We start from the raw sequence: 22,756 nt of genomic DNA, 5'->3' as shown, positions 1-22,756 counted from the left end.
CAGAATTTTATTTTTTAATGTTCATAATTGCTCAATAATAAAATAAATAATTATTTATTTCAGATGTCTGTTCAATTTTGATTAATGTTTACAAATTGATTTAAATTATTCAATCGTCATCTAATCGTTGACGTGTATTTCTTTTTGCCGTGTTGTTTATTTTTCTCTTTTTGAATGCCACTGAAGAAGCTTCAGGTTCGTCCACGGCTGTCATAGTTTTCTCTTTGAACTTCTTTTCTGGAGGTTCTGTAATCACTGCTATAGTTGGGGTCACGTAGGTTTGTTCTGGCAGTTGCAGATCAGCTGGAGCCCTGAAAATAAAAACAGAATGAAATTTAAGAGAAAATAAACTTGCTTGTGACTTTTGAGTGTGATAAAGTGATAAGTTTGAAAAATTCGGCATTATTGATGTTGTTTAGTTCAAATTTTTTTTTTTCATAAATTTGTTTTTTCATGAAGATTTTCAAGAATTTTTTTTTAGTTTGGTAGCGGCTGCACAAAGATTTTTTCAAGTTCTGTTTTTATTTCAGTTCTGTCAAGCAACTAGCCTATAATGATATAATAACAGAACTTGAATTGGACTTTCACAGATCCCAGAAATGAACGTTGAAATTTGATGAATTGTTCAAATACTCCGAAACAACCCGTCCTTAGACTACAGCAACATCAATAATACTATTTTTAAAAATATTATTTATTACACACCCTTGAGATGATTTCTCACAAAAATGGTGCTGTATCAGTTTTCCAATTATTATTAGTATGTGCGGTCATCAGTAAAATCAACAAAATCATCCACAACCATCAAATCAAATGACAAAAATATTAGCGTATCCAAGGAAAAAAACTGATTATCTTAATTATTTTCCTTTTATCTAAGCATTTAGAAAAATGTTATTTTAAAAATTGAAACAAATCCACCTAACCACCGCCTTCTTTATTAATACAGGCCGTGCTGTAGAATCATGAACTGACAGTTAAAGAGACCAGTTTTCGGACTTTTGCACTGGGTTTCCCAGGGTTTGGTACTAATAATCCCTGTCACTAACTTATACTAACTATACTACTATATATACTAACCCAGTGCAAAAGTCCGAAAACAGGTTTCTTTAACTGTCAGTTTATTTTCTACAGCACGGCCTGTATTAATAAAAGACGGCTGTGGCTAACCAATCTGAGTAGGGCAGGTACCACCATTAAGAAAGTACCTACCTAATACTAAATTAAGATCTAATTAGATTTATTAAGATAACAAATGAAGCTTCAAATATGGGGAATTAGGACCACTACAAAAACTGATGTTTTGAGTTAAGCTTGGTTTGTGTAATGCCATAATCATATTTATTAGTGACACGAAGCTGTATCTCGTACATAGAGCTGTTTAGGAGATACAGTTGGGCGTATGAGCATTCCAATCTTTATTTGTCTTTATTTCAAAACTATGTTTTTGTAGATAGGCCCGTGTGATCCTAAACCCCCGAATAGATAGCAACAACTTACTCAATATGAATTGTTTTCCATGTTCCGTATGGATCCGCGGCTCGTGGCTGAGGTCCCATAGGTTCACATCTCTCCGAAAAATTAGGCACTGCAGGGCCTGATTCTCTTATATACGGCGTATATTCTTTGGGTTTTTTTTGCCTGCAAATAAAAAAACAAAATCAAATTAATTGGATGTCGTAAGATTAATTCACAAACCTGACCTTCAAATTTCAAACTGGCTTAGTTAGGTTTTAGTTTCTATAGGTATAATATGCTAGTAATACTTTAATGACACCTAATCTTATAAGCCATTCCGGTGAAATTAATTTTGAAGTAAATAAAGCAACAAATTAAATTAAATCCGGCATTATCTATACAGGGTGTCTGGGGATAAAGTGCACTAACTTCAGGAGATGATTCTAAATGATGGTAGAAGTAAAAAAGTTAAATTCAAATTCAAAAATATTTTCGAAATTCAAACATTTTTTTCCAATACTAAAATATTTTTCCCTAGATTTTATTTTCCCATACAAACAATTCAATATTTTTTTAGCTAAAAACTACCTTAAAACATTGGAATTTAAGTAAAAAAAGAAAGTGTTATTTATATTTTTTACTTCAAAAAACGTCCCGAATTTGGCACTTTACCCCCAGACACCCTATATGTATTTATATAAATGATGCCAGTAATACTTCAATAACACCTAATCTTATAAGCCATTCCGATGAAAATAACTTTCAAGTAAATTAAATTTGGCATTATCTCTATCTTAATAAATTTTTGGCGAGTATTTTTTGCGTTGGCGCTACGCCATCTCCAGGCGAATTTCTTTAATTTGTTTTAATATCTTCAAAAATAATTAAAAAATTTCTACATAGTAACTCAGCTCAAGCTATAAAAGTAATGAACAAAAATCGAATATTATTTGAAATGCAACTCAATTAACTTTGTAATATGTTTATTATGGTTCGCCTATCGGTATTTGCCCATAACTGCCTTCTTTAAATACGCCCGACATCTCTCGCTCACTTGCACACAGGAGTTGAGTGGGGCGGAACAGAGATAGAGATTTGAATCGGGTTTCATGGTCATAAAAACCCTCATTCCAGGAATTGAATTGTTACAATAACAAACTATCCTTTTGTTGAAATATCGATGTAAAGGAAAGGCACGAAGATAAATATAAAAAGAAGACTTGCATTACGATTCGATAATTATGTACATATGCTTAGGATCTTTACAAAGAGATTGGTATATAATATTCATATAAAAACATTGAATAATTGCATATTTTCTGTCATTGAAATGAGGCCGGCGCAAAAGGTAGAACTACCCTTCCCGGCGTTAAGCATCAATAGACTGAACGGGTAGAACTAATTAAACTGGGGACTTGCTTACAGATAAAATTACAGTTATGGATTCATCTGCAGACGCATTTAAGAAGGAAACCATTCATGGGCGGCGGCAGGGGGGGCAGGAGGAGGCTAATGTTTAAGTAGACGTATCTGGCACATTAGGTCCCAACCTTGGGGTGGGGAGCCCCAGCCAGGAACGCAGAAGGATTTTTATTTTTTGATGTTAAATCCACCCAGGAGGCCCCGATGGGAAATAAGTCCCTTATGACTTACTGTGTCATCTTCGTGGATGCTGTGAAAATGGTACATGTTGAGGACATAGGACTCGGAAAATGATGTCTCAAATTTTCCATACAGCCCCAACATCGGAGGGGCCCCAGCTAGGTTCCAAAATGATACATGGTGAGGATTTCACATTTTTGTGTAATTAGAAAATGTTGGCTTTGTTGTAAACTTTAGCCATCTCACAGGAGTTAAAGATAAAATAAATTATGAAATGATGTAATTTATGTGCCTATGAAATTGTATGTACTAACTTTTTAGGTTCCTTTCCAGGTTTTCCAAGGAATGATGGCTGATTAGGTTTTTGCTTTTTGTTAGTAACATTTAGATCCGCTATTGACACAAAACCTTCCGCGGGTGCCTCTTTGACTGTTTCTATAAAAAGAGTAATTATTGAGTAAAAAACACAGACATAGGAATTAATAGACGAGAAGATAATGGCGAGGGGTAAAATCAACTGTTGAAGAACGAAGGGAGTGAAGCTGACTGTGATTCGTCAATAAATCAATCTGACAGTAAATAGGCATCTCGCATTATAATATCACCATTTACTTCTTAAAAGTAAAATCTGCTTTTGAATGAATAGACATTTTTACATGGGAGCGCAAATTACTCGCCACGTTATGAACAAATTTGCGAAGTCCAAATTCGGCAAAAAAATTCGGTTATATTTTCAGAGTCGAATATTTCGTTTAAGTATTTAGTTAAGACACTTTTATAAATGTTCATAATTTACTTCCCAGCAACCAACCAGCTTTGTGTTTCGCGTCCAGACGTTTCTCGATGTGATAGTAACAACTGATTAATATTATACGATGTGAATATGCTTAAAATAAAGTAAAATAATGCTTATATATGGAATGTAATACGACAATTGGGTTTATTCTCTTTTTCACATCTATTTTTACAAGTTTTCATAGTACAAGTCAACATTTTGCCATGTTATTTTAGTAAAATGAACCGATGATGCCTCGACCATAGTTCGCACAAGAATGATGACGTCACGTTTTCAAATTTCACTTGAGGCCATACACGAGCACAGCCGGCTCCAATGGAACCGGTATGGGGAGTGGGGATAATACGCTTTTAATCACTTAGGGCAGGTCTACTAATATTCATATGTCTATGGTAAAAAATAATAATTATAAGGAATAATTAGTCGCCTGAAATATCAATACAAATTGAAAATATCTCCCGAGTAAAAATAAATGCCGCCAACGGGAATTGAACCCGTGTCTTCTGATGTCCGGTCAGGTGCTCTGAATTTCAGGTGACTAATTATTGCTTATAATTTGTTATCCTTTATGCCATGCATAAAACCTTGTCTTATAAACATTAGTTTATCATTAAAAAAATGATTTGTATAATTATGCCAAATGGAACATTTTGGTTGGAGAAGGCTGGTAATTAAATTATATGCACCATGGGTTTCTAAATTCCAGTAATAAATATCTCCGTCCTCCGTCTTTCCTTGTTGCCATTTATTTTTCTTTTTACTTGAATTGGAGCTGGAGCTAGAACTGCAAGCTGGCTTTTCTAGGGGAGGGGCATCTTTTACATACAGCGTGGAATTGGTTTCTGCTAACTTTTCATTAATTATCTGCAAAGGCAACAAAAATAATTAGAGCTACATAATACAGTAAAACCTCCATACATACAAGGTTCCAACTAGTGTTGGGTAGGACACCATGGACTTAAAAAGGGAAGATGTATGAAAAATGCCAAAACTTTTTAATGACATATCCCATTCCTTGCCTCATCAAATACCCCAAGAAAGTCATGAGTCATTATAACTGCGTTAACAAAACAAAAATAATAACAGGTCATTATGCACCACTTTGCATACAAATCAGTTCAAAAGTTAGTCATACAAGATGGGTACCAGGCAATTTCCTCTCACCCTAGATTTGGCTTCAATGCCATTCATACCAAATCGCGCTAATGCTATGTCCAGTGCTTTTCAGGTCCATGTAGGACACGGTTCCATGATAACTCAACACAGTGACAATTCAACACACTTTTAAAAAGTGATATAAAGTCATTAGAAACTATGAATAAAAAAAATTAAAAAAAATTAACCTAACCTACTTAACCCACATAATAAAGTTTTTGTTTCATCACTTTCCATGACTTTATATAACTTTTTAAAGTTGTGATGAATTATCATTGTGATGATTTATCCGGTCACCGTAGGACACAATATCTGAATGAGTTTGTATGAAATACTGATAAGAGGGGTTGAGGTGTCCCATGTAGCCATCAAACACGTTGTAAGTATGCGTGTATTACTGTTGTGTGAGTAGTGCTGCATCCCTCAACTGGCTCCAGGTGGTTCGGAGCAGTTAAGACTCTTGTGCGGTATTCACATAATAATAATAAAAACCCTGACCTACCCCCCCCTCCTGCACTTTTTCCACCTCACCCCCCTCGAACACGCATAGCTAACAATATTTTTATGAGATTTGAGCTAGATGATCTTGAACAGAATTTCTAGGTCAACAATCAACTACTTGTGACGAGCATCCACTTTTACTAATGGATAATCACTTTAACTGAAGTGTAAAGAATGTACTCCACGGCATCAGGATGTACTCCACGTCATACGGGGGCTCGATGTTAACAAAGCTAGTGGACCTGATGGAATACCTGCCCTGGTATTGCAGAGGTGTGCTGCGGAAATAGTTCCAGTTTTGACAAAGCTCTTCAAAATGTCCCTGAAGTGTAGCACTGTGCCCTCTGGTTGGAAAAAAGCGGTCATTCACCCTATTCCCAAGAAAGGTGACCGCTCCAACCCGGCCAACTACCGCCCCATAGCGATCACATCAGTTCTGTCCAAAGTGATGGAACGTGTGATCAACGACAAACTGCTCACATACCTCGAGAAGAACAAAATTATCAACGACCGTCAATACGGATTCCGGCGGAACCGCTCGTGCGGTGATCTTCTCGCGTATGTGACGCATGTTTGGGGGCGGTGCCTGGAACGTCACGGTGAGACCCAAACGGTCGCACTAGACATATCCAAGGCCTTTGACCGGGTCTGGCACCGAGGACTTGTCAACAAATTGCCTTCTTACGGACTTCCCGCATCCCTGTGTACGTGGATTGCTGACTTTTTAAGGGATAGGTCGATTCAGGCGGTTGCTGACGGTTTCACCTCTTCCTCGCACTCCATAAATGCTGGCGTCCCACAGGGATCGGTTCTGTCTCCGACTTTGTTTTTGTTGCACATCAATGACCTTTTGACATGTGCACCGATTCATTGTTACGCGGATGACAGTACAGTTCATGATAGCTTTTTGTTTGACAAGCCCCCAAAGGGCACACAAACTCCAACGGCTCGGAGGGCTTTGAAGCAGAGAATGGACGGTTATCTCGAGAGTATTTCCTCCTGGGGTAAAAATAATCTCGTCGAATTTAATGTTTCAAAGACCCAATCCTGTCTGATTACGTCTAAAAGGGATCCAAATGATAATCTAGTCTCCTTCAACGGAAGCAATCTTCCGAACAGGCCTTCCATTGATATGCTTGGTATAACTATAAGTGACCAGCTCAGGTACGGGGGCTCCATCGAAGCCAGAGTAAAGTTGGCCTCTCAGAAGCTGGGCGTACTGTACAGGGCCCGCAGATACTTTAATAATACACAACTGCTGACCCTGTACAAATCGCAAGTGCGCCCTACTGTCGAATTTGGCAGCCATCTCTGGTCCGGAGCCCCTAAATACCTGAAAAAAACCCTTGACTCTGTGCAGAAACGGGCGGTCCGTTTGATAGATTCCCCAATCTTAACAAACGGACTGCAATCTTTAGAGCACAGGCGTCAGGTAGGTATGCTGTCCTTGTTCTATCGGTATTACAATGGAAGATACTCTGAGGAACTAGCGTCATTGATCCCTTCGGCACCGGTGCGTAAATGCACGCCAAATGCGCGCCCAACATTTGTACACAGTTGACATTTGTCACATGAGAACGGGTCGCTTCTACGATTCATTCTTAAGTTCAACAGCTCGGCTGTGGAACGAACTGCCGGCCTCTGTGATTCCTCCCTCCTACAACATGGGACTCTTCAAGACCCATGTTCACTCCTTCCTCTCCACAAAAAGACCCTCCACACAGCATCCCCAAAGATGACATAGGCCCTGAGGGAAATTATTTTCTTCAGGGCCTCCTGTGTGGAGTTAATATTGTTTATTGTTTATTGTTTATTGTTGTTGTTATACGCCCATAGGGGCTTTTACATAGATTATAAATAAGTTTTACATAAGTTATCGAGTTAGAATTTATACTAAGAGTTATAAAAGTGAAGAATTTTAAAAAAATATACAAGTAGTTTTTGAAGAATATGGCGTAAAGAAACATTTTAAACAACATAATATTTAACAATAACAAAGAACAAAATATAATATAAAACATTACAATAACATATCTAATCGTTAAATCTATTACAATAATTTGTATGATTCCACAAAGTGTTGGTTTAATTTGAATTTAAGATTATAAAGGGAATCATGGAATATATCTATAATACCACCAAACTTGTTGCCCAAATCATGCATCCTATTGGTAAGTGAGTTTGACTGATAGTTGGTTTTATATGTGTCGCAAAAGAATGTTGTATTTTGTCTAGTATTTCTTGTCGGTACATAGAGTTTAATAGCAGCAACGATGGCAGGGCTGTCAATAAGGTTGTTCATGACTCTGTATAATAAAATTAGGTCTGAAATGGTTCTTCTGTCAGACAGCGTAATTAAATTAAGTCCATTCATCAAATTTACATAATTAATGTTTTCTATTGGAATTTTAAGCTTGAAATTTAAGTACCTAAGAAATTTGTGTTGAACCCGTTCTAATTTGTTAGAGTGTACTTTATAGAAAGGAGACCAAATAGGTGAATTATATTCCACTTGGCTTCTAACTAGTGAAATGTAGAGTGTTTTCATGCAATCCAATGACTTAAAATCAGTTAGGGTTCTACAAAGGAAGCCAAGAATCTTTAAAGCCTTATTAGTTATATCATCTATATGCGCTGTGAATGTTAAGTTTGATTCGAATATAACTCCCAAGTCACGAATTTGTGATACTGGTGTTAATTTAACATTATTTAAATTATATTCATGTAAGATATGAGAATGAGTTCTGGAAAATCGTATTACTTGACATTTCTCAATGTTCAAAAATAACATATTTTGTTCGCACCATTTAAAAAATATAAAAAAAAAGAACAATCGAGTCATGTTTACAAAACATAAGCATTCGAGTTGTGTGATTAATATGGAGCTGTAGACATGTAAATGGGTTTTTTTAAAGTACCCTTAATAATATGAAGTATATGAACAGTTAGTTATACATTACCTGAGATGTCAAGTCTGCATTGTTTTCAATATCTTTAAGATAAGCCACCATGGCATTTTTCTCCATCTTATTCATTTCCTCTTCAATTTTGATTTGTATTTTTTGATCTTTGGTGCTCTTCTTGTTAATCTCAGTGATTCTTTTCGCAACATTTTCCTTGTGTCGTTTGCCTCCCTCGTGTAATGAAACGGACTGTAAACAAAAACCAATTGTTTGGTCAGTTTTAAATAATAATGTAAAATGCTATATTAAATTTATTTAAATACTAGCTGAAGTCCGTGAAGTTTTTAGAAATCTGATGTAGACAATAATGTTTCTCTTTTTTATTTCTTTTATATACCTAATCAATAATTTAACTCAATTTTTAACAAGTTCTGATATGTAATTATTATTCCGTGTGACAGCTGTTTCGCCCTCTGAAGGCATTATCAAACTGTCTTCAGAGGGCGAAACAGCTGTTACAAGGAATAATAATTACATAGCAGAACTTTTTTATAAATACACTGTTTTTATAAATTGAATAATAATATTATTGAGTATATAAAAGAAATAAAAATTATAATGGAGTTCTACAAATTAAACTTGAAAACAATAAATAAATATGTTTCTCTTATTTTGAATGTCGAGTGGGCAAAATTTCATCAAAAAGTATCTAAATTCTACTCTAAGGGGTGGGAAAAGAGGATGGGGTGGTTTCTAAATATCATGTAGACAGTGACCTTCCATTTGTGTGCAAAATTTCATAAATCTCAGAATAAAAGTGTAGATTTGTAAAAAAAAAGGCCACTCTGCCCAGGACACTTCTCTAAATATGTAGTATAAAATAAAGTCGTTATCCACGTCTGTCTGTTTGTGTGCTTAGTTCTTCTAAACCACGCAATGGATTTTGATAGGGTTTTCACTATCATTTATAGATTTTTTTCCGAAATATGTTAACGGAAATGTATGTAATTCGTCATTGTATTCAATTCCTAGGAAATGTATATATTTCCTAAAATCGCCCGGAAATGTGTGAAATAAATTATATTAGACACATTTCCTAGGAAATCTATACATTTCTTAAATAGCAATCGGAAATGTAAAACATTTAAGATATCAATAGGTACGCGTGGATAGCGGGGCAAGGGGAGGGTATTGCATCGTCTGATCAGGCGACCGCGCTAGTGACGCGTAAACAGTCAGTGCCTACGCACGTCCAACCAAACCTAACCTAACCCAATCTAACCTAACCCAACCCAACCCAAAAGACCATTACTTTAATATTGTGACATTTATAATTACTTAAATAACCGACTGATTACTTACCAAATGAAAGTTTGACTTTATAAGAATATAACAAATAAAACAACGTGTTTTATTACAGAAAGCATTCTTTTTATACATTTCCTAATACGATATTGGAATTATATACAATTCCTAGGAAATGTATACATTTCCCAGGATGTGTACAAAAACAATATTTTATACATTTCCTAAATAGCTTCGGAATTGAATACATTTCCTAGGAGTTGTATACAATTCCTAGATATCATACATTTCCGGTAACATATATAATACGTGCATATTGAATTTATAGAAAGTAGAGAAAAGTCAATGTTTTGTAATAAGTCATAAATAAAATATTTTCAGGCGCTTACATTTTATTTTTTTATTTTTTTTTTTCATAGTGAATACCTCACAAGAGTCCCAACTGCTCCCGTCTGGAGCCAGTGAGACTATGGCATCCCCAATTGGGGGATGTTGTGAGGCTGAAGGTAAGTGGGGAAGGGAAAGAGGAAGGTGGGGAAGTACCTGGCTATTCAGATCTAGTCACTAAACACGGCTAAAGCCATTTGGAGCAACGTTTCAATTCTGAATGGTGGTCTTACACCAGGGCGATACTGGTAGTATCTTCCACTCTGGAACGTGCCGCAAATATACTATATATTATTTTAATTAATTAATTGTGAAATAACACAAATTAATCAAATAAAATTTATTTGCTAATGCTGGCTAAACCTTATGAGATTCATCAACATAATGTACTACAAAATTGTATATCTTAAAAACCCCTACAGAAAAGTCCGCGATGGCATCTATATGTCTATCTCCTAAGAATAACCCCCAGCAACGGCGGGTACACGTCAGATAGTCTTTATATAAAAATAAGCATGAGTAGTGCAATCTCTCCTTGAGCACTAATAAGAACAAACATAGTTTTTGAGTCTATAAGGCACACCCATTGAAGGCCTCTGTGGTCGAGGGGTAAGGCTCTCGACTAGCAAGCGGTAGGTCGCAGGTTCAAATCCCGGCGGGCGCAAATAAACATTATTTGATTAATTTGTGTTATTTCACAATTTACGCAATTAAAATAATAAATAGTATATTTGCAGCACGTTCCAGAGTGGAAGATACTCTCAGTATCGCCACCATTGTGTAAGATCACCATTCAGAATTGAAACGTTGCTTGAAATGGCTTTGGCCATGTTTGGTGACCAGATCTGATTTTGATTCTTAGTGATATTTTTATTCACTGGAAAGAAGTTAAAATCATCAATTAATTAAACCCTCCAGCTCCAAAGTTAAGATTTTAAATGGAAAATTCTTCCTAATTGTATTTTCTGTACTAAATCGTTTTTTAAACTGCTGTAAATAATAAAATTGAGTGAATGTGTCCTTACACTTGCTCCTTAGCAACCGTACCCAAAGATGGCAGTTCTTTTTGTGGAAAATTATTTCCCCTGACTTGTGTGTTAAGCAATAAAATGCTGGCTTTTGTCTATTGGAAATACTTTTGTAGTATGAAAAAAAAAATCAGTAATTTTTTAAGATGGCGACGCACTTACAATTTTATTTTCAGCAATCCAACACTTGCAGAAGTCGCAATATTTTCTCTCATTAGATTTCCAGTAGTCTGCCCTACAAAAAGAAGAAAAAACACATCATTACTAAAACGACTCAAACAGAATAACCAACAACGTACAGTCATAAGAAATTTGGTACTCACATTTCTCAAATTAGTGCTAAGACAGAAATAGAGTAATTGAAATATCATCCAAAGCAACGGAAAAGCTGTAACTCGGATTTTACTGACCGCTTTAAAATTAGTGACTTGTTGACTTATTTATAAGTACATAGTTGCCATGTTAAATATAATAACAACATGAGTAACTAGCTTCTCCGTTGAGCAGCGGAATTCTGCGAATGATATATTTGACAGAATGAAAGTTAGTGAATGATATTGGATTGCAATGGGGAAATCAAGAAAGAATAAAGTCAACAAGTAATTGAAACAACAATATAATTTTAGTATAACTTCAATATATAATGGAAATTAATGATGACAATAGTCATATCAAACAATTGACTTCATATTGGAGAAAATACTTTTTCATAAAAACAAATATTAACAATTTTAAGTACGAGAGAATGAGAATGTTATCATATTAATTTACATAATGCTCACAAACATAACAAACAATATACATAAATATCTTTTTGGTAACAATGTTTAGGAGTCTTCTTAGATTTCAGATCTTGAGAATGTTAATAAGTTATAATTTATACAATGTACAAGTGTACATGTGTACTCTGCATGCAATAATTTTCGGTATGTATCTACCCAAATTATGAGTAGTTTAATGAATTATTTAGCTTATTAATTATTACGTTAGTAGTTACATCGAGTAATGTTCAATATATGATTTTTCAGTGAGGCTAATTGGTAACAATAATGAAACTATGCTAAAACACGCATACATATTACGAAAGAGAGAAGAATTAGTTAGTAGAATCATTCAGGACATAATATACTGGAATAATCGGACATATTAATCAACTTTGATGTCAATTTTTGTACTATCAAAGAACTAGGCAAAGTAGTACTATTTAATAGATAATATGTAGTAGGTAATTGAAATAGTGCGAGATAATAACATTAGAGTGCCAGAGAAAGAACATTCATACCTTGGATAGAAGTACATATTAATATACACCATAACATCGCATTGGAGTTAGTCAATATTGTGCATCGTAATTATTTAGCTGCACTACACTAAACATAGAATTCAAAACTACGTAACACATCAAAATAATGTTTTCATAAAACAAAACATTAAAGTAAAATTGTTAACACATTAACACGTTGTTAGTTTGTGCCTATTTGACTCCACTTTCAACAGTGGAACTATACAATGCATTCTAAGGACGGGTTGTTTCGGAGAATTTGAACAATTCATCAAATTTCAACGTTCATTTCCGGGTTCTGTGAAAGACTTATTCAAGTTCTGTTTTTATATCATTGTAGGCTAGTTGCTTGACAAAACTGAAATAAAAACAGAACTTGAAAAAATCTTTCACAGAACTTGAAAATGAACGTTGAAATTTGATGAATTGTTCAGATTCTCCGAAACAACCCGTCCTAATATTAGAATACTGTAAAATAGGTAAATATATTATTTTCAAGTAGGTAATCAGTATTATTAATAATGGGTAATCAAGTAGGTAATCAGTATTATTAATAATGGGTAATCAAGTAGGTAATCAGTATTATTAATAATGGGTAATCAAGTAGGTAATCAGTATTATTAATAATGGGTAATCAAGTAGGTAATCAGCATTATTAATAATGGGTAATCAAGTAGGTAATCAGCATTATTAATAATGGGTAATCAAGTAGGTAATCAGCATTATTAATAATGTGTAATCAAGTAGGTAATCAGCATTATTAATAATGGGTAATCAAGTAGGTAATCAGCATTATTAATAATGGGTAATCAAGTAGGTAATCAGCATTATAGACATATAAATTAACAAACTTCCAGCGGGAACGGTAGTTCTAACATTTACGCCAGTTTTGCTTCAATGGCGGAAAAGGCATTGCTGTCCGATAATTTTGTAATCTCTTTGTAAGGGTCCCAACTATATGTATATGTATTTAAAAATGTAAATCAAGTCTTCCCCATCTTCAAAATCTTGTCTTGTGTGTGGAAGAATATTTTATCAAAAGGATACTATATTTAAACCCGTCGGAGGGTCGCGCTGGAGATGCGGAAAATGTTTGTTTTTTTTTGTAATGTAATAAAATATGAAAATTTTTAACCCATAAAACATCACTAAATGACTCAACACTGACCTTAACTTATGGAGTCGTATTACAATAGTAGGCTTTAATTTCAAATAAAATTTTACAGTTGGGGTGTGGTGAGAACTATGTAAAAAAATTTCATTCAAATCGTGTAAAATTTTTAAAGATATAGCTGTTTAAAACAAAATCCATTTTCTGGGACCCTTTTCGCCCGCATGAAGTGTGTCAATGGAGACATTGATAACTTCACAATACACAGAACTAAGATAAATATTTCACACCTACAAGTTTTCATGGAAAGAACATATACATACTTTGCTAACTTAAAAACATTTAAATTTATAACCAAATAACAATTAAACAACAAATACATAAGAATACGTGGACTTGAATATCAGTTGTGGGGTTGCCCATAAGAAGAATGTCTTGTAAATTTAATACCTATATTATAAAATAAGGAAAATGTTACCAGCATTCGGAGAGTAAAAAAACGGTGATCATCAAACTAAGCTGGCTATTTAATATAAAAGGGATATGTACAAATAAGAATATAATGGTGTCATTATTTTTGTGAGTTACCAGGTTGAATTTATGCGCAATATAATAAGATAAGAAATAGCAAACTTCTTTGCACTTTATCTCTGTGATACAAAATAAGGAAGCTAATTTTGAAGTATGTTTGTAGTAGAATTGAATATTCATAACATTATCCATTTGTTTTGGTCCCTTATAGTTTTAAGAGAAGCGACAGGAAACTTAATGTCTTACCATTAATACTGGCATATATTATGTATACAAATAGGGTTTACAGAAATGTTAATAGTGTTAATACTCTAAATGAAAATACATTATACGTAATAACATAACATTTACATAGCGCAGTTTTGGGTTATTTCACTTCACTTTCCCTGGCAGTGTAGATGATACCTACATTTTGTAGCATTCTTGTACCATTTTTTGGCTGGTCAGTGTTCACAAATTATAATTAAAATATCATCACCAAAGTGAAATGATACAAATATCCTTAATTGGATAGTTGATTCATCACCTGATGGATGATTGTGGTTCTACTTAACGATAAGGAATTGTACTTAACCTAAAAAATTTCTACTTAACCCTGACTTTTTCGCTGTCACCCGAGAGAACTGGAATCACAGTTAACGTAAAAGTTGTTAATTTTAAGGTTAAGGACACTTCCTTATCCGCAAGTAGAACTGGAATCGCCTCTCTGAATGCAGAACTAACTAAGTCACATGCATTGTCTTCTTAATGTTTGAGGGTTCGTTATGATTTTAAATGTAAGATTACTCAAGTGCTCTTAGTCTTAGTTTGAATTCAGGCGGCGAACTAACACAATAATGAAAAACAGAAACATATAATACACATAACAACGAACTATGTCTTTAACGATTTTAATGCATTCCCAAGATTTATAGAGTAATAGGTCATGCGGCACATTTTTTGATATCTGCACATTAAAAATTTTTTAAACATACATAATATATAAGGCTAGGGGCAGGGCTGGCCCCAAGCCAAACAGAACCTGGCGCTAGTAAAAACCTCAAAGGCACGGTGCTAGGTATTATCAGCGCCCGGAATGGTCTGTTCCAATAAGGAACTCCAGTGAAAAATATTATGGATCAATGATTCTTAATCAGGGTGCCAACGTCCATTTGTGGGCGTTTTGGAGGTCTGGCGGGGCGTTTTTAAATTTTTAGCATTTAGGGGGTGCTGCAAAGTTCGCATGGGCATTGTGTCAATATAGAAAAATAAGGTATGCACATTTGCTCAATTGTTACGTACACTGCACACATAACCAATTGTAAATAATTGTGTACACATTTGCCTTTTGACAATTAGCGCCGTGTCATATGAAAGAGAGAGACGACATCAGCGCATAATGCGCATGAGTATATCTAATTTTTTTACATCGTGGCGTTGTTGCATAATGTACATTTGTCATCTCTTTTTAATTTTTTAATAAAATTTTACTGTGATGGGGGCTATTCTTTCATTACGCTTATGAAACACTTGTACATCAATAAACTCCGATTCTGAATATATAAGTTTTAATATATATTATACGTATTAATAAATCATCATTTAAAAACGAATAAAACACCGCTCGGTTAGAAGACTGAATCTACTGATTCAGACACAATCTGGCATCACAAACAGTTTACGTGAGTAATATACCTATGGTCCACAGTCCACATCTGAACCGATTTCACACTATTTCTTTAGTAGTAATGCAGATTTTTAACTCCCTTACAAAATACAGCACCGGTTGAAAAAACATAAACATTTTTGAGACTGTTGACTGGTGACGAGACTGGTGACTGGTGATGTCACTGGTCACGCCTGTAGATTTGGTGCGATTTTGGGAGAACCCAAAAATTAAAACTTTGAAAATTATTTTAAATATTAAAACTAATTCTACATATAACAATAAAAAATATGTACTGGCATATAAGTTAGAAGGTGATTATAAAAAAAAAATCAAAAAGGGAGTGGAGTTCCTTATTGTGCCTGCACAGGGCTGACCCTAGTTAGAGGCATGGGTATAATTTTTTACATCATACAATGCGGTTAGGTTAGGTTAGCGGAAAATAGGTTAAGAGAACTATGCAAATAACACAAGTTCTTAAACACCAGCCGCTATGTTAAATAAATTATCAGGCTTTAATAAAAGATAATATATGTAAGACAATATAGTCTCATTCAGTTATATATAATATTTAACATATTATAATAAGCATATTAAAGATCATAACAAAAACTGTTAAATAATACTGACTTTCAATACATTAAATTGAACACATTATGTTTACCCAATACACACAAATTGGCACAAAAGGGAGAACCAAACATTTTAAGTCATAATTACATGTTTTCAAGTAAAATTACTTGGGATTTCTAAAAACTAAATTGGTCAATAAATTATATGAAAATTATAATAGATATCTGTGAAAAGATTGAATCAATCTAGTAATTAGGTACATGAGAATACTTTTTGTTTTGATTTACAAGAATGATTCATGTGTAGAGAGATGCTTTTTATGTTTCTATATTATTAACTAGGCAATATTAGTGAAAGGAATGTAACAGGGAGAGAAATATTGTACTATTGAACTGGAATCTATTCTGTAACACATACTATTAATTACACACTGTGATAGAACTATGGTTTACATTAGGTCAAGTCCTCAGCTAAACTGAAATATGTAAATCCATGCTATTACTAGAATATCTATTGAATGGCCTCTTTCCACAAGCCATCAAAAGTTAACAAAAGATTAGGCGTGGAAAACTAATTATAATAAATAATACATTGACTACATTGGAAAGATTAGATACTTGGTTAAGAGACGTAAATAGTATTTCAGTACCAATTACTGGTAATATCTTTGGATTGTTTCCAATATAATTATCATCAAATCTTAGTAACAGTTGTATAATTGTCTTAGCCTATTTCAGTCTTTTCATGGCACTAATAACACAGGAGATCATTGATACATATTAATTTTTCTTTCATTCTATAATTTTTGTAGATTTAACTCTAGTGGTCCAATTTAGATGATTATTGTTTACATCCTCTAAATAATCAATTGATCATTTCTTAAAAATGATATTTTTGTTTCTACACATGTGATTACTGTCAAGAACACAAAATAATATTTTGATCACTCCGGAAGGAAAAACTGTAAATACGCCTTAATGAAGCTGGATGCCTACATAATATTATAGTATTTTTAAAACATATGGCAGGTAGCTAAAATACATATTTAAATGGTGTTTATACTTTTGTGTTTGTGTTTGTGCTTTACAAATCTTGATTCCCAACTACAGCACAATTTACCGTTTCTCGTTTTAACAAAAAACAAATCAGCTAGACGTACCTCTAATTGGAAAATAGGGGGACGAAAATATATTTAAAATACTATTTCATTTGAAAAATCCCCTAAGGCATTCAAGGTGAACAATTGACTTTAGTCAGTTTCAGTAAAATTGGATAATGCAGACTTGGATCATAGGTCAAATCAGTTTCCAGGAGCTTTAGGTGACGCTCCCATATAACCTTATCATACTTTTCATTTTTAATGCAGGAGAAGCCATAATCTTGAGATGCAGTTATGAACTGATCCAGGGTGGACCCTCTCTGAGGAGCCATCACGTAGGCAACGCCTGAGGCTCCCAAATGGAACCAAATAGCACAGATAAGGTCCTCACGCACCTCATCAAAAAATAAGCAATCAGCTACTAAAACAATATCAAACTGAGAGCTTGGAATAATGGAATTCAAACCATTCTTCTTTAGGTCTTGCCACTTTAAGACGGAACATTTCACTTTGTTATCTAGCTTGTTCTGTTTGATTATGACTTGGACGTTTTCAATAGACTTGGCGTTCCCATCTGTAACCCTGACGCGTGACTTTTCCCCGTATTTGGCCACCATGAGCCCCGCCATGCAAGACATCCCCCCTCCCAGTTCCAGCACCGACTTGTTACTGAACAAGTGCAGGTTGGAAGTTATATACACAGACAAGGTCTCTTCTGATGGCCACACGCAGATGTTTCCCGTGTTGTTGAAGCCCATCAGGTCCTCGGCAGAGAACTTTCCATTAAGATGCTGTATACTTATGGAGAACATCTTGTCCAAGGTTGTGTAATTCAGCCAGCATCCTATTTTAGAAGTCGGAGCAAATACCCCAAATGAAGTGAATCGCCTCACAGACACATCCGCAATGTCTTCTTTCGTACTCTTGAACAGAACTTTGGCTAAAATCTTCCATCTTTTTCGAGCAGTAGTTTTAGAGTTTTCCTCCACATACTTATTTACTATTTCATCATCATTGTTATTGTTGGAAGTCAAAGAATTCTTATCTACCGACAGATTTTGTAACTTCTGTCCCGGCATCAATTGTATTTAACCAAATTTTAAGCAGATGAGCAACTCGTAAAAAAAATTTCAGGTGCTTATTTACATTTGAGTGGCTGTGTATTCTATACAAATAAATATACTAGATTTATGGACGTTTTTAGAACTTCCTATGAAGCTAGTTAAACAATACAAGGTCAAGAATAGTAATTATCACATTTTCAGAAGAAATCTTGAACAACTCCAAATTATTTATCTATTTGGTTACGTGTCGTTAAAAGCTTAATGATTCCTGAAAAAATTAAAAACACGTGTCAAGTTTTACAAATAAAAACTAATATATATTTTTAAAATCAATACACAAACATCTTTTTCGACACGACAAGAGAGACATTGAGCTATTATTAGGCTATCGGTAGAAGCTATTCAACTGTTTTCTGACATTAATCAACACAACGATAAGACTTGAAATACGAAATATAATAAAGTAAGTATTAGGGAATCTGAGAACATACTTACATTTTGAATAAGAATGAACCCAGAAGTGTAACACATGAAACAGATATCACATAATCGCCTGTCAAACAACTTTGGGAGATTTTGTTTGAAACGTTCGAAAACGACGAAAGCTCATTCAAACGTCAAAATGAATGCATAAATGTTTCCAGCCATATAAATAATATTTGGATAGGTACTAGATACTAGATCTCTAAATAGAATAAAATAAAGTCGCTATTCGGGTTTATTTGTTTATGCACTTATAGTCCAGTCAGTGGGGAGTTTTACCTTGCAAAAGGTTAGGTAGTAGCGATTTTGATATATGTTGTTAAGATTGGGACTCTAAGGAAAAAAAAAAGTTTTCGACCTTGGGAGGGTCGAGCTCGACCCGCCATCTTGGATTGAAGGTGCCAAAATTTGTTTTTTTCAAAATAATTGTGAAGTGGTCGTTTTTACAACCAAATTGTTAAAGGCAAACTTAAAGACAACTAAATTACCTACATTTTTTGTAGGAAGTTTTTTTTTGTAAGTCTAATAGATAACGAGTTACAGTGGCGGAAATGTGAATATTTTTCTAAAAAATGATGAAATTCCCAACTTTGTAATTTTTTCGGGTTATTCATTACTTAATTATTTTTTTTCAATTCAATTCAATTTGTTTATTCCTTTAAAAACATTACAAAATTACATTTTATTTCGTTTTTAAGTACATTTGTAAAATGGTATTACATAATAGTTAGCGGTGTATAAACTATACCAGCATCAATAGAGCTTGCTTTTTAAAGGCAGCTTCACCGATGCTAAATATGTCGATATCCGAATTAATTCTGTTCAACAGCAAGACTGCTCTCCCCACCGGCATGACCATTGGCAAGTTGATCCTGCAGGTCGGGAGATAAAACAGTCTATGCTGTCGGTGACGGAGATAACCATCAGGAACATAGAGACTAATACTCTCCATGATAGTCGGATTTTCAAACCATCCACGAATCAGTTTGAAGAAGTGTGATACAATATGCACATCTCTTCTGACCCGTAGATGGTTCATACCGAGCATGCCCAAGAGAAAGTCAGTAGGATAGAGCCACGGGTAGTAGCCATACTCCCTCAGGTATTATAATAATTTTGTTAACTCATTTCCACACCACCATGAGGTAGAGAACATTTATTGTGGTATCCCCAGTAGGTCTACTCCACAGATATACCAGCGATGGAAGATTTCGAAATTATGTTACATTACTATGAATTATGTTACTATAAATTATGTTACTTAATAACAGTCTTCGTCATCAATGTCATCATCTAACTCATTGCCTGTGATACTGAGATTGTGGGCTTCCATTGACAAAATCTCTTCTTCTTCGTCCTCGACATCGATGTGAACCTCTGGCGAATTTCGGCATGTTTGACCATTACAGCACCCACATACAATAGAACACTTCAATCCAGCTTTCCTGCAGCTACATGCAACGCCGCATCCTTTTTTACAATTGCATGAAATAAATTTTAATAAAGTCTCGGGTGCTGGTTTCTTTTTCATTCTTACTGGAACAAGCCCGTTGGTGTCACGTTTCCAGCCCCAGTTTTCTGGATTTTTTTTGGATTCCATACCTTTTTGATCTTGATGGTACGTTCTAAATGCATGGTACCGTGCAGCGTCGTTCGTTGGTGGCAAAGAGGCAAGATTGAATTTGCTTTTTGTTGTCGACTTTGCGAAACGTTTGTAGCGGACTTCTTCCAAGGTTTCCTTATCCATGTCACCCCCGTACAAAGCAACAAGAAAGCGTGTTCTTGCAACTGCTATGTCTTCTGGTGTTGCATCATGTTGTTCGAAGATTCCTATCATGGCATTGAGTCTTGTGTCGTTTTGCACAAGCGAATAAAATTTTGTTTTTCCTTGGTTGAAGAAGGACGATGTTGTATCGCAGCCGCTAAAGGCATGAAGAAACAGAATATTCTCAGCCGCCTCTTTGTATTTCACACTATTCGCGAAACACAGTCTTTCAAAAGTTTAGCCTCTCCCGGGTTTGCGAAGATATATACTACTTTTGGGTGGTGCTAATGCTGTCAGCAGAACTAGGAGATCAACGTCTTCGCCAATAATGAAAACAGCGTCATATGATGAACACAAGGAAATCTCAGTATTGACAATCAACTCATCAGCATCTTCTTCAGCCTGCTTAAGGCGATGCACTACGTCGTGTAATATTTTAAATTGAGCCGCTATCAATAACAACCCTTACGTAGATGGCGATAAGGTTTAAATTCGCGCTTAACACCATCCGCCTGTTTTGATTTATGCAAGAAAAAAACATGGCCAAAAAGTGCCTTTTATTTTATTTTGTGGATGTTCAGGCATAAATATTTAATTTTTTTTCGATCATTTTATAAATAATTTAATTTTCCACATTATACAATAAAATCATAACCTAAAATGGGTTCGTAAGTAGGAGATTTTGAACTTTAAAGCAGTTTTCATAGTATACATTATTTATTCTTTAAGCTTATAAAAAGACTTATCTAAAAAATACTCGATTATTTCAAAGGCCAAGATGTATTCTATTCGCAGTATTTAATTCAAGCATCTGAAACATTTCTAGGCGACCAAATTTTCAAACCAAAAAAACATGATTTTGCATTACTACGTATGGCATCGCCTTAACTGTAAAATCATCCTGTATAAATTGCTTTGTAAGCATCGAAATCAGACGGATTTTGTTATTTTCATTGGCTAAAAATCGTTCTTGTGAAACTTGAACTGGCATTGTTTCATCGAAAAGAACATCTGCAGACATGAGCATCCAGGCAACGTCCTGTAACCAAGACTCAATCAGTGTTGCCAAGTCAGCTGTAGACTAGGATCCCATTACAACAAATCAACGTCATCGAGCACACGGATGATGCTATATAAGTATATTGTAACGTAGAAATACGTTAAAATGATATTGTGTAATATGTTCATACAAAATTTATCAAAAAAACTGGAGTTTTACAATTTTTTGTCAAAATTTTCTTCTTTCAACCGCTGTAACTCATTACCCATAAGACTTACAAAAAAAAACTATGTACAAAAAATGTAGGTAATTTGGTTGTCTTTAATTTTGCCTTCAACAATTTGGTTATAAAATCAACCACTTCATAATTATTTTGAAAAAACCAAATTTTGGCACCTTCAATCCAAGATGGCGGATCGAGCTCGACCCCCCCAAGGTCGAAAACTTTTTTTTTTCTTTAGAGTCCCAATCTTAACAACATATGTGAAAATCGCTACTACCTAACCTTTTGCAAGGTGGAGCCCTTTTTTATCCCCCACTGACTGGACTATTAGTTTTTTTACTACACAACAGATTTTGTTAGAATTTTCACTATCGTTTAGAGAATTTATTCCGGATGGTTTATATACATAATACATGTATATTATGCTTATAAAAAGTAAAAAACAGTCGATGTTTTGTAATCAAGTCGTAAAAAAATATTTTCGGGCGCTTTCATTGCTAACGCTGGCTAAAACTTGTGAGATATATCAAAATAAAGTTTTACGGAATTGAATATCTTGAAAAGGCCTATGGAAAAGTCGGCAATGGTGTGTGTCTATTTCCTAAGGACAACCCCCAGCAATACCGGGTACACGTCACCTAGTATTAATATAAAATTAGACATTCACTAAATAAAATAAAGTGGTGTTAAAAACAAAGTAATTTTATTCTAATTATTATAAGTCTTTTTTATTTTTTTATTTTGTACAACTACATTTTAATTTATAAAAGAGTATTACTATTTAATTTGAAAACAGTTAATTTATAAACAAGTTCTGCTCTTTAATTAACATTACGCGTGACAGC

General features: G+C 34.4%; 2 protein-coding genes across 2 annotated transcripts; both read right to left on the bottom strand.

Moving 5' to 3' along the window:
* Window positions 1–6: 6 nt before the first annotated feature.
* Window positions 7–19,064, bottom strand: LOC149421226 (WW domain-binding protein 4). The gene is made up of 7 exons (XM_089635423.1): window positions 18,936–19,064; window positions 11,298–11,370; window positions 8,473–8,664; window positions 4,543–4,720; window positions 3,375–3,495; window positions 1,501–1,641; window positions 7–311 (listed from the first exon to the last, which is right to left on the bottom strand). Coding segments are annotated over exons 1-7 (909 nt in total). The 5' UTR covers window positions 18,938–19,064; the 3' UTR covers window positions 7–109.
* Window positions 16,586–18,662, bottom strand: LOC149421227 (calmodulin-lysine N-methyltransferase). The gene has a single exon (XM_089635422.1). The coding sequence runs from the start codon at window positions 18,453–18,455 to the stop codon at window positions 17,508–17,510; it is 948 nt and encodes a 315-aa protein (XP_089491548.1). The 5' UTR covers window positions 18,456–18,662; the 3' UTR covers window positions 16,586–17,507.
* Window positions 19,065–22,756: the final 3,692 nt, after the last annotated feature.

Source organism: Hesperophylax consimilis, chromosome 9 (assembly GCF_061612785.1).
Source record: "Hesperophylax consimilis isolate HC1 chromosome 9, BYU_Hcon_1.0, whole genome shotgun sequence".
Classification (NCBI taxonomy): Eukaryota; Metazoa; Arthropoda; class Insecta; order Trichoptera; family Limnephilidae; genus Hesperophylax; species Hesperophylax consimilis.
The sequence above is the reverse complement of the archived record's forward strand: the minus strand, read 5'-3'. Positions and strand labels throughout refer to the sequence as shown.